This window comes from Mus caroli, chromosome 3 (assembly GCF_900094665.2).
Source record: "Mus caroli chromosome 3, CAROLI_EIJ_v1.1, whole genome shotgun sequence".
Taxonomy (NCBI): Eukaryota; Metazoa; Chordata; class Mammalia; order Rodentia; family Muridae; genus Mus; species Mus caroli.
The window spans coordinates 80,366,239-80,378,400 of record NC_034572.1 but is presented as its reverse complement, the minus strand read 5'-3'; the positions used below and the strand labels follow the sequence as shown (position 1 = coordinate 80,378,400).

The window sequence follows — 12,162 nt, the reverse complement described above, 5'->3', positions numbered from 1 at the left end:
GGAGAGATGGCTCAATGGTTAGAAGCACTTGCTGGGGGGTTGGAGAGATGGCTCAATGGTTAGAAGCACTTGCTGGGGGGTTGGAGAGATGGCTCGATGGTTAGAAGCACTGGTTTGCAGAGGAGGAGGGTTCCATTCCCTGCATCCACATGGTGGCTCACAACCATCTGTCACTCCAGTTCCAGAGGATCCAACACCCTCTTCTGGCCTCCAACAGCACTGCACACACATGGTACACACATACATACAGATACAACACCTATGTACATAATATAAAAAGAAATAAACTTTAAAAATTTAGGAGAAGTGAGCAAAATATATTGCTTGAAATTTTTTTTAAATTAAAAATTGAAATAAACAAACATCCACTGAATAAAGAAAAACAAAAACCAACCAACACAGCATCCAGAGGTAAGTTTCTAAGCTACATGATAAATTTTTTAAAATAATAACCCAGTAAAAATATTTTTATAGTAATGTTATCATGATAATGTGAAGTAGAATCAGCTAGTATAAATGAAAATAACTCATGTCTTCTTACAGATTTTTGGGGTTAACAACCCCTTTAAACACATACACACACACAAGTGCACACACACACAAGTGCACACACACACAAGTGCACACACACACACAAGTGCACACACACACACAAGTGCACACACACACACAAGTGCACACACACACACACACACACACACACACACGTCTTAGATCTTTAAAGCAGCCAGGGACATTATCCAGACCACAGTTTCCAAGCCCTGCTTCGCAGAAGCTGCTGACCTCCAGAGAGCCCTTATCTGTGCAGTCATTTAGGGATTATCTATACAGTTCCCACTATTTGCTTTTGGTTTCTGATTAGTACAATTATTTTATTTTTTGTTTATGCTCCTAAACTGGAGGGCAGTTTCTCCGCCTGATAGTACTTTGAAGAGGGAAAAAGTATTAGATTGCTCTATCAGAACATTTTTGAGTATCAAAATTAAGCTTAGCCTGCTCCTGGCTCATAATACTGACTCATGGCCAAATGGTTCATCTGCAAGCCTACCACTGTCTCCATCACACTCTAGGTAAAGACAGGGGTGTGCTGTGGGGGAGACTTAGCATTCTAGGTCCTTACTCTTTGCTGCTCTAGGTCATTATGGCTGTGCTGGAGGCCACTCTTCTAATGTAAAGAGAAACGAAGTTAAATAGCTGGAGCTTGCTGATCCCAGAGCTCACTAGAGACAGGACTCTCAGTGGAAGAGATCCCTGGCATTTGGGGGTCCGCATTTCTTCTACAAGGAATGGATCAAATCTTTCCTGGGGATTCTAGTGTACTTGCCTAGATTGTCAGTGGCCCTAGGTTCTACCTCCAGCCCTGAAAAAAAAAAGGGCAGGTGTGTGGAGGGGGGAGGCAAACCCACAACAAATTCTAACTGCACCCCACAGAATGACATCTAATTAGCCAAAGTAGACCTCTCTTCCTTCCTCTCAGGAGGCTGGGGAGTAGTCAGTAGGTAAAGAGCTGGCCCTGAAAGCTCGAGGACCTGAATTTGGATTTGTAGAGTTCACTGGCCAGCCAGCAAGCTCCAGGTTCTTACAAAATAAGATGGAATGTGACTGAAAGAGATACCTCATACCAACCTCTGGCCTCCACATACATGTGTGCACGGAACCAAGCATATGCACGTGTGCATACTCAGTTCCCAAGTGCTGGGATTAGAGGATGGGCCACCACACCTACCTCTCAGTATTGGTTTTTTTCTTTTTGAGACAGAGTCTGTAGCTCAGGCTGGCCTAGACTCCCTATGAGGCCAAGGACCTTAGATTTCCAATCCTCTGCCTCTACTTCTGGAGTGCTGACAGTATAGGAATGACTGGTGACTGAACCTAGTTATTCCCGCAGCCCAGCAGGTATGCTACCTACCAACTAAGCTATACACCCAACCCAGTATTATTTTCTGTTCTCCTCACCTTGTATATTTCTGCAACAACAACAACAACAACCCTGTTCATCCTTAATTTCTCAAAATAATAGAATTTTATGATACTTCTTAACTTTTAAAAATCATTATTATTGTTGTTTTGAGACAGGTCTCAATACATAACCCTGGCTGGCCCCAGGCTTGATATGTAGACCATGTTAGCTTTGAACTTCTAGAGATCCATCTGCCTCTCCTTCCCAAGTGCTGAGATTAAAGGTGTGCTCCACCATACCAGCTTTAAGTTGTTTTACATTATTTAATTCATGAAGTAGTACACAAAGCTAAGACAAAGCCATAAATTTACCACGTAGAATTTAGATAGTTTCACAATTTAAAAAGCAATTTGGAATGTCTTCTCTCATCTGGTTTGTGCCTTTCAACAGCCCTGGAAGGAGATATAGTAAGCAAATTTCAAATAGCAAACCCAGAATTGTGTGAACTGGAGCTAACACTTGTGTGGAACTGCTGTTCTACACAGGAGGAAATAAATGGAGAAGACCAAGAATTCTTGGCATAACTGTGTTTTTTTCTAGTTTGTTCTTCACATGAACTACCTTTGTGCAGAGAAAAGCTGTTCTATAGATACAAACTCCTACCCTGCCCAGCCCCAAGAACATTTACCCCGAGGTATTGGGCATAATCTCTATTTACAACACCAAACACATTTTCAGAAAATATTGAAATTAAGATGAAGGGCAAAAAAGATTATAAACAAAAACTTCGAGGACAGGGGTAGCCACATCTCATCTCATCTCTCACAACTGATGATCACAAAGAGAGAAATCACCCAAAACCACTCCATGACTTCCGCAGACCAGGGAATGACTTCCATGACTCAACAGGAGAAAACTGATGTAAAAGACTGCCAGACAGGTAGCCCTTTATTTAAGGCACACTCAGTCTCTAGCTATATGATCCTCCGGCCTGTCCTTTTATCTTCTAGAAAATACGTAACACCAAAGAAGTTTTTGCTAAAGTTTACCCTAGATTAACTACATAACCAAGTCATTAAAACAACTTTCAGTGGATGAATTCACACTTTTTGGTAAGTTCACTTAACCTCAACACAAGACTGGAGTGTTTACGGATCACTGACTGCACACCAAGCACTGAACTTAGCGGACAGGACAAAAGCAAGCCAAGCAACACTGCATTCAGAGTGGACTAGTACTTCTGTGGCCTTTGGAGTGTTGTATTGTTGAGCCAGGGTGTAACTCAGGCTGGCCTCAAACTCTCTAAGTAGCACAGGCTTCAGCCTTGTAATCCTTCCTGCTTCAGCTTCCCAAGTGCTGGAGTCATAAGCATGTGCCACGCACGGTGTCTACTTTCCAATTAGATCGCCTGCTCTCAGGACGAAATGAATAATTTTCTAAAACCCTGACACCATCTCACACAATATATTGGCAAGCTAAAAGAGAATAGAATTCCTGACACCATAATTCGAAACACTTCCTTCTAATCTGTTACTCCAGTGTGGCATCAGACTAAATTATCATGCAGGAGGCGGAAGCAAGATTGAAAGTCCCAGATACACAGCAAGTTGGGAAGCCAGCTGGAGTGACAAAAAAAAAAAAAAAAAAAAAAAAAACATTGTGAATTATTTACATTCACAAGGTACAGAGCCTGCGACATCAAGTTCAACAGTTGTACTTTGACTCCATTACTGCAAGATCAGGGAGGCCAGCAAGACAAAGCCAGAAGGGGACTTCAGTTTCAGGACTGACTGTGGCAGAGAATCAGGCACGGTAAAGGCAAGCAAGGCCTTCCCATGGAATAACACAGTGCTTTAACTCCAGAGATTATAGGTACAAAGTACAGGGGGACACTTGACAACTGCCTCACCCAACTGCCAGAGAGAGCAAAATGGTGCCTTACCCATTCTAAATGGTGAGTCTATAAACCTCTGCAGACAGGATGGGCAACAGAAAGGACAGGGATTCAGAATTGGAACACTTAAGATTTTAGACTAGATCCTGACACTCCTCAGACAACGCTAAATGGCACTCAACAAACCAGGAATCCACAAACCAGGAATCCACTGTCTCCTCATCTGCAAAATGAGAGCAGTGACTTCCGACTTGTCTACCTCACAGAGAGATACATCATAAGGTTCAAAGAAGCAATGTTCTAATGAGAGCGCTTGGGACCTGAGGTCTGTATCTGTGAAGTCATGCAAGCTCCTAGAGGAACATCTCACATTAACCCAGAAGCCCTCACTGCCTCCTTCTCACACCCCTCAATTCCTGGTTCCCATCTGCTCACACCCCTGAATTAACAGAAAATATTCATCACCTCAAATCTTAATTTGAGTATACTAATCCCCCAGGTCTAAGAAGAGGGAGAGAAGGGCAGACATGCAAACCCTTCACCTTCTCACTCTGACAGCTTCAGTTATCCTTTCCCAGGGGCAAATTTCAGAAGACCACAATGGAAAAGGGAAGGGAGATGCCAGCTAGCCACATTGCCTCTGTGGTTGCCCGCTCTTCCTGACTGCAAGGCAGTTCCTTCCCCGCCCCTAACCCCCACTACTAAACAGATCTAATTGGGACCCTGAGACAACACAGAGGTGGTGTTTGAGAGACATTGTTATGTTTTAGGCCGCACTCCACAGTCAAAAGGAAATTACTATTAGCATGTATAGCCAAAGGTTTACTAACCCAGAGAGAGCAACTGCTGACTTACAGACTTACAGATAGATAGATAGATAGGTAGACTTCCAGATATTCCTTCCTACCTCACAAATACTAGTTTCCATTGGACTATTAGTTCCCAACCACCTACCTATCTATCCAGTCAGGATGTATAGAATATCCACAAAACGCACCTCCATAGAGGACTTTTAAGGAGGAAGGGTCGAAGAGGGAAAGGGGAAGGAATGGCCAGGCAGACACTTAGCAAAGTTGTACTGCAAAGCCAGACCCAGCTCATGGGGGAAGGGGCATCATGTGCTTCCAGCTGATTTCAAGGGCCTAGGAGCCAAAACAACTCCTTCCGGCTTCAAGCAGAGGGAAGGCCTGTTTTGCAGAGTCAAGCTTATTGAGAACAGCTTGGAAGATTAAACCTGGAGCATCAATCAGCCTGTTGGTAGGTCTCAATTTAAACTCTCAACTCGAAGAAGAAATCCTCATGTGGCCTAAACATTTCTGAGCTCTATCAACCACTGGTGATACTGGTGACACTGTCCCAACATTTCAGGCCACAGCATCTTCCTCATTTTAAATGGGAACCACCCTACCTACCACTGTGCCCCACCATTCCACAATTATCAGCCTGCCGGAGGCTCCCAGGCCTGTCAGCTGTCCCCCTCCCCTCCCCAGATAGCTAAAGCTAGTCCCCACTCAGCCCTGTGGGTTCACATGAGCAGGTTTGGTCCAACCCGATCCCTAGGCTAGCAAGCTGGGGGACTCAGAGTCAGCCTTATACCTGGTGTAAGGCAAAAGCCACAGCAAGTATCACCCCCTCCTCTCAGCCTCATTGCTTACTGGTTAGAAAGGACACACAACTATGGGGTACATTTTGAACATGAACACACACCGAGGGTGCAGAAACATATACACTGACAGTCCTCATAGACCACAGCCCAGCCAGGCAAACCCAACACTTCCCTCCCACTCATTTTAATAAGTGTTGGGAAAAAAAAAATCCTCAATTATTTAAACATACCTGTCTATACTATGGGGCAACCGTATGCTCATGGTTTCTCCCTGTCTCCACAGTTCTGGAATCCTGTAGTTTCTTTGGGCGTCTTGATCAGGCCTGAGTCCCTTGCAATTTTGAAGGAAGGTGAGAGGAAGGCCTCCCAAGTTGAAGACTGAATCCTTGTTTCTTCCAGCTGTCAGGACCCTGGTAACTGCAGTGATATTCTGCTTCTATCAGTTAACATGGTCTCCTCCTTCCTTCACCCTTAACCTTCCCCTCCCTCGTCTTAAAAAAGAAAATGGAAAGAAAAAAAAAAAAAAAAGAGGAAAAACTATGACCTTCTTAGAAACCAAACTGTTAACCACAAATCTCTTCAAGGTTAGCCCTACGGGCTAAAAAATGAACCACAGAAAGAATCTGACTTCAAAATATCAGTCTTAGCTGCAGACAGATAAAAACCATCCTTTCAATCCAGTTTCCCCAGCTGTCCTGTTGACAGGGAAGCCTTAAGCTCCAAAGGTTGAAAAAAAAAAAAATCTCTGGTTTCCAAATGCTTAAAATGCCAACAGCAGAATTATTCCAGGGAAGGAAAAACAAAAACAAAAACAAAACAAAACAAAAAGGCTGAACAAATCCGAAATGGCACTTGGGAGAAAAATCTTCCAGACGATTTGCACAGTTAAAATAAATAAAACCACACAGCAGTATGTACACAACACGGTCCAGTGCAGCCCTGGGAAGCAAAATTTGCGGATTTCTTTAAAAAATCAAAACAAAACAACCATCTTCTTCTACAGTAAAGGTTTTTGAATTCTGAAATGAACCAATTGTGCAGACACACACAACAATCACAAAACACCTGAAGCGCAATGCTTTCTACCTTCAAAACGGTAGCATTGGCCAAACCCCCAGGAAATCTTAAACCTTCTTTTCCCTTTCGACTTGCAGGTTCCTCCACCTAGCCCAGCCTCGGATCGGCCTTTTTCTCAGACAATTTCCTCAGTCAGCTCTGTGTGCTCCAGCACGTCCAGGCTCCGAAAGTCTCTCTCGCCGCAGCGCTCTGGAGCGGTAGTCCCGCTTCTCCCTCGCCCGCCGATCGTGCCCGGCGACCCGCTCCTATTATTGTTGCGGCTCGGCTAGGGCCAGGGCGCCCTCCACAGCGGCGCGGAGAGCCCGGGCCGCGGCCTCGGCCTCCGTGCCCACCCGCCCGCCAGCCACAGCCTCCCCGCTCGGCCGCTCCCGGCGTCCGCGTCGCGGCCGCTGCGCTTCCGGCCCCGCCCCCGCGCGCGCTCGCTCGCTAAGGCCAAGCCCGCTGCAGCCGGCCGGCTCCGCCCCACCCCCGCCCCGCCCCCCCCCCCCCCCCCGGGCTGGCCGCAGGCTCCTCCTTGGCGCCGCCCGCCCTCTCACCGCCCCGCGCGCCCCCGGTCCGCGCGCTGCGGCCTAGCTGCACCCGGTGCTGCTGTCCCAGAGGCTCGACCTTTGTTTCCGCAGTGTCCGCTGGCCGCGCCTCTGTCGGCGCTCTCGCTGCGGTCCCGTCCTCCTCTGCCCGTTTTCACTCATTTATCGTGCTCCTTTCCAAGTTACCAGGAACCCTCCTAGCCGTGCCCTCGCCCCTCTGAGCACCCACCGTCTCTGCCCTCGCGCTGTACTCGATTTAGCTTGGGTATCTTGTATGGCTCTGCCTTTTAATTTCAATGCAAAAGCCTTTGCAGGGCAATGTTATTTCGATGACACACACCCACTTCATGAAATCACGGTTTCTAAATCTCTTCAAGTAACTGTCGGAAGTCAGAAGTAAAGATTGAAGTAAAAAGGAGACTTTTCCCGTACAGGTTGATGAATGCACTTTGCTATAGTGTGATTTTGTGTGTGTGTGTGTGTAATATGTGACTTCCTGGTGAGACCAGACATGTGTTAACATCAGATAGTGCACCAACAGTTTTACTGAAGCCTGTTTTCAACAGCCAGTGGATTTATTGGGGTTACTTCTAGGAGTACAAACCCCTAAAGGCAGCGGCACCAGCAAAAACCCATCTCCGCATGGATGAGGACGGTGGACTACTGACCTCTACCACCAGAGCTATTGGAATTGATATTGTTTCTATAACCGTGGGGAGCAGCACTGTGACTCTTGGTGGTTTCGGAAACTTCTTGAAATTTCTGAGTGCTTGCCATCTGCTGCGCTCTTCCACAGGTGTGCTTGTGGAGCCCAGAGGACAAGTGTGGGTGGCATTCTTCCTCAAATGCCAAACAACCTCACCCCTTCTCTGGAGCCTGGTCTCTATCCATAGCCCCAGCTTGCTGAGTAGGCCAAGAATGGCTGGTGAGTAAGTGCCACCCTCTTACCCTTCTCAGCATTGTGAGAGCAAGTTCACAGCTACCCAAACTCAGCCTCCTTATGTGTGTTCTAGGGGGTTGCTGTGTAGCAGTTTCCACTCAGAACCTTCTCTCTTGGAGAGAAATCCTATAAGACATAGGATATGAAAAAGGAGGCGAAACATATTTTTAGGCAAAATGTTCGAAGGAGAGGTAAAACATGCTTTCCCGCGGAGAAGCTCCTTCAGACAGGAAGTAAAAACTCAAAACAGCTTCAGAAGGTTCCTGAAACTGACTAGATTCACTAGACCCCTCCCTCCCTAAGCATATGTAACCCATTAGAACTATTTAGAATCATCCTCAGACAACCCAACTTTAAGACCAGCTAAGCAGCCTGGAAGAGGCTCAGAACAACAGAGCTACCTACCTAGAGAGAACACTACAGTATGGTGAGCTGCTGTAGACTGTGCAGTGTGCTCCAGGTTTCCACCTTTGGTGGGATGATCTTTGGTGATGCCACTGTCTTTAAGTCATTTCTGTTCCTATAAGAAAGACCCTACCCACGTTTCTGTAAGCAGCCCTAATAAGACTCATTGGTTCCCCAAATTGGACTGTGGTGGTCTCTATACTGTGTTCTGCTCTTAGTCCCTTTCTGGAGTGGGTAGATACTTGGTTACATCTTCTCAGGAAATGTCTGTCACACAGTAGGGTTGAACTCAGTCTCTTGTACTTGCCATGCATGTTTTTACTGAGCCTTATCTCCAGATGCTTGTATCTTTGTTTTGAGATAGTGTTTTCACTAAGTATCTCAGACTGCCCACAATCTCTGAGCAGTCAGATATGGGATTTATTAGAATGGTTTACTGGTTGTGGTCCAACAATAACTGTCTACCAATGGAAGGGCCAAAATAAGAATCCAGTAGCCATTCAGTCCACAAGGAGGGATGTCTCAGATGGTCTTCACTATATACCAGAATCCTGAAGAAGTAAGCTCTAATGCCAGTGGAGAAATGGATTTACCAGCAAGAGTAAGATCAAGCAGGCAGAGAGAGAAAGCTTCCTTCTTCCATGTCCTTTATATAGGCTGCTACTAGAAGATATGACCCAGGTTAAAGGTGGATCTTTCCACTTCAAAAGATCCAGATTAAAAGTGGGTCTTCAAATGACTTTATTAAGAAACATAAATATCTCAGGCCAGGCGTGGTGGGATGTTTCTTTAATCTTAGCACTCAGGAGGCAGAGGCAGGTGGATCTCTGGGAGTTTGAGCCCAGCCTGGTCTACAAAACAGGTACCAGGACAATCAAAGCTACACAGAGAAACCCTGTCTCAAAAACACAAAACAACAAAAATGAAAACAAAGATAGAAAAGGAGGAGGAAGAAGAAGAGGAGGAAGAGAAGAAGGAGAAAAAGGAGGAAGAGAAGGAGGAGGAGGAGGAGGAGGAGGAGGAGGAGAAGAAGAAGAAGAAGAAGAAGAAGAAGAAGAAGAAGAAGAAGAAGAAGAAAGAAAGAAAGAAAGAAAGAAAGAAAGAAAGAAAGAAAGAAAGAAAGAAAGAAAGAAAGAAAGAGGAGGAAGAAGAGGAGGAAGAGGAGGAAGGCCCTTCATAGATGTACCAGGTTACCTGGGTTTTAGTTAATTCCAGGTGTAGTCAAGTTATCAACCAAGAATAGCCATCACAAGTTCAATCCTTGTCAACTTGACACACAATCTTATCTCCTTAAGTCAGGCTTAATTTCTAAATGAAAACAATAACTAGGTCATAATTACATCTAACATGATAAAAACTATCCTACATACAATTAATTACAAATGCATTATATATTTAAACCATAATTATACCTAACATGATATAACTATTCTCCATACACAAACGCATTGCAAATTTTAGAATAGATGGCATTATCTCTTTTAGTATCTCAAACTTAAATATTATAAACACTGATACTCTCTTCATTGATGTTACATCATATGATAAAGAAATCGAGGAACAAAAACCACAAATGTATGTACAAACACATGCTTAACAAAATATGAGCCGGGCGTGGTGGTGCACACCTTTAATCCCAGCACTTGGGAGACAGAGGCAGGCTTCTGAATTCAAGGTCAGCCTGGTCTACAGAGTNAGTTCCAGGACAGCCAGGACTATACAGAGAAACCCTGTGTCGAAAAAACTAAATATATATGAGAGAAATATTTGTCAGTCATAATCCTTGTTTCTGCATTTGGTCATGTGGCCTTAGCTGGTCTTTATANCTACCTTTCTCCACTCCCCATTCTGTATTTCTTCTACCGTCTGTAAGCATCTCAGCAGGTCTTGGTTCTTTTCCTGGAGGAGGGATCCATACCTTCATTCCTGAAGGGTCTGTGCCCTTTGTCATCCTGCCTGGATTAGATTGTTGTATTTTCCAATTGACTTTAATCACCAGACATGGTAGCACCAAGGGGTCTCCTACAGGAACTCCTGCTATTCNGACACAGTCTTCCTTACCTCCACTGTAGAGAAGCAATCCAACTTCCCCTTGGGAATCTGGACCAGTCACCCCTCCTAACACTGTTCTTCCTTTCTTAGCCTGTTGGCTTAATGGTACCAGAAACCAAACTGTTAAGGGGGGAGGTCTGAGCTTCCAGTTCAATAATGTTTGTCATGACTCCTGGAAGGAGCACTCCTTCCTCTGGAATCAAAACTTCTAGGCCAGCAGAAGTTAAAGTCATGGAAATAAGAAGCAAAAGTTTTCCTAGTGGGTTACTAAGGTGTAATAGTGAGTGAAACTATTCCTTTTCTGTCCCTTGAGTCCTAGACCTGTAGATCCTAGCTATGGGAGGATCCATACCATATATTAGACATATATTCAAATACCAAATATAGTCAAAGCATATACCTCCTTCTGACGAACTCTGCCCCCAGCCCTCCGGGCTATTACCACCTTATTGGCACTGTAATTGTTTTCAAAAGGCCATTCCATCTTTCTATTAGGACAGCTGCTTCAGGATCGTGGAGAACATGGTAAGACCAGTGGATTCCATGATCATTTGCCCACTGTTGCACTTCTCTGGCTGTAAAGGGAGTTCCTTGGTTAGAAACAATGTTGTATAGAATACTATAACAGTGGATAAGACATTCTATATGTATACAAATGGTGGTTTTGACAGAAGAATTACATCCAGGAGAGGCAAATCCATAGCCGGAATAAGTATCTACTCCAGTAAGGACATAGCATTGTNCTTTCCACAGANAAAGTGGCCCTGTGTAGTCAAACTGCTACCAGGTCACTGGCTGGTCACCCCAGGGAGTGGTACCATATCTGGGGTTCAGTGTTTGTTTCTGTTATTGGCAAATCTGGGACTCAACATCAACTGTAGCCAGGTCAGGCTTGGTGAGTTGAAGTCCATGTTGTCTAGCCCATTCATAATTTCCATCTCTGCCACCATGGCCATTTTGTTCATAGGTCTTTTGGGCAAAGACAGGGATGGCTGAGAAAAGAGGCTGACTCTCCCCAGAAGGGCCATCCTACTTGATTACTAAACTCCTCCTTAGCTGAAGCCACCTTTTGGTGAGCATTTATATGGGACACTAGTATCTTCATATCCTAGCCCATTTGGAGAGATCTATCCACATATTTCTTCCCCAGATGTCTTTCTTAACAATTTTCCAATCATACTCCATTCAAACCCTTGACCATAGCACCCAGTACATTGGCTACAGCCCATGAATCAGTGAACAGTCACACATCTGCCCATATATCCTACCAAACAAAATGTATGACCAAATGACAAATGTACTGCCTGAGGTTCTGCCCACTGGGAAGATTCTTCTTCGCCAGTATCTTTCAGGCTTGTCCCAGAAAGGGATTGTAACACTGCAGCTGTCCATTTCTGGGTTGTGCCGCCATAACATGAAAAACCCATCAGTAAACTAGTCCCTAGTCTTCTCTTCCTCAGTCAAACACCCCATAAGGCTATAGGTGCATGCTTGGCAGAAGATGGGACACTGTAACAGGAATAGAAACCTCAGGTATTTGGGAAACTTCTTCACATAACTTGCTTGTGTCTTCAGGACCTGTTTGGACCAGATCGTGTATATACCATTTCCATTTGACAGGTCCTATTTGGCCAGATCACATATATACCACTTCCATTTGATAATAGGTTGGTCCTGTGCACATCCTGTTTCATAGTTTTCTGGATCAGATAATACCCAACTTATGATGGGCAGCTCATTTCTTTTCTTTTTTTTTTTTTT

General features: G+C 44.8%; 1 protein-coding gene across 11 annotated transcripts in view; it reads right to left on the bottom strand.

Annotated features, from left to right (window-relative positions):
- The window catches only part of Arhgef11 (Rho guanine nucleotide exchange factor 11), a 127,224-nt gene extending 120,354 nt beyond the window's left edge, over positions 1 to 6,870 (bottom strand). For 8 of the 11 annotated variants that reach the window (XM_029474854.1, XM_029474850.1, XM_029474852.1 and 5 more), the window contains exon 1: positions 5,631 to 6,840. In XM_029474854.1, coding sequence (XP_029330714.1) covers positions 5,631 to 5,662 — 32 coding nt within the window. In that variant the 5' untranslated portion in view covers positions 5,663 to 6,840. Of the gene's footprint in view, positions 1 to 5,630 lie in introns of all 11 variants that reach the window. The other 3 variants (XM_029474855.1, XM_029474861.1, XM_029474853.1) reach the window with 1 other exon arrangement.
- Between the last annotated feature and the right edge of the window lie 5,292 nt (positions 6,871 to 12,162).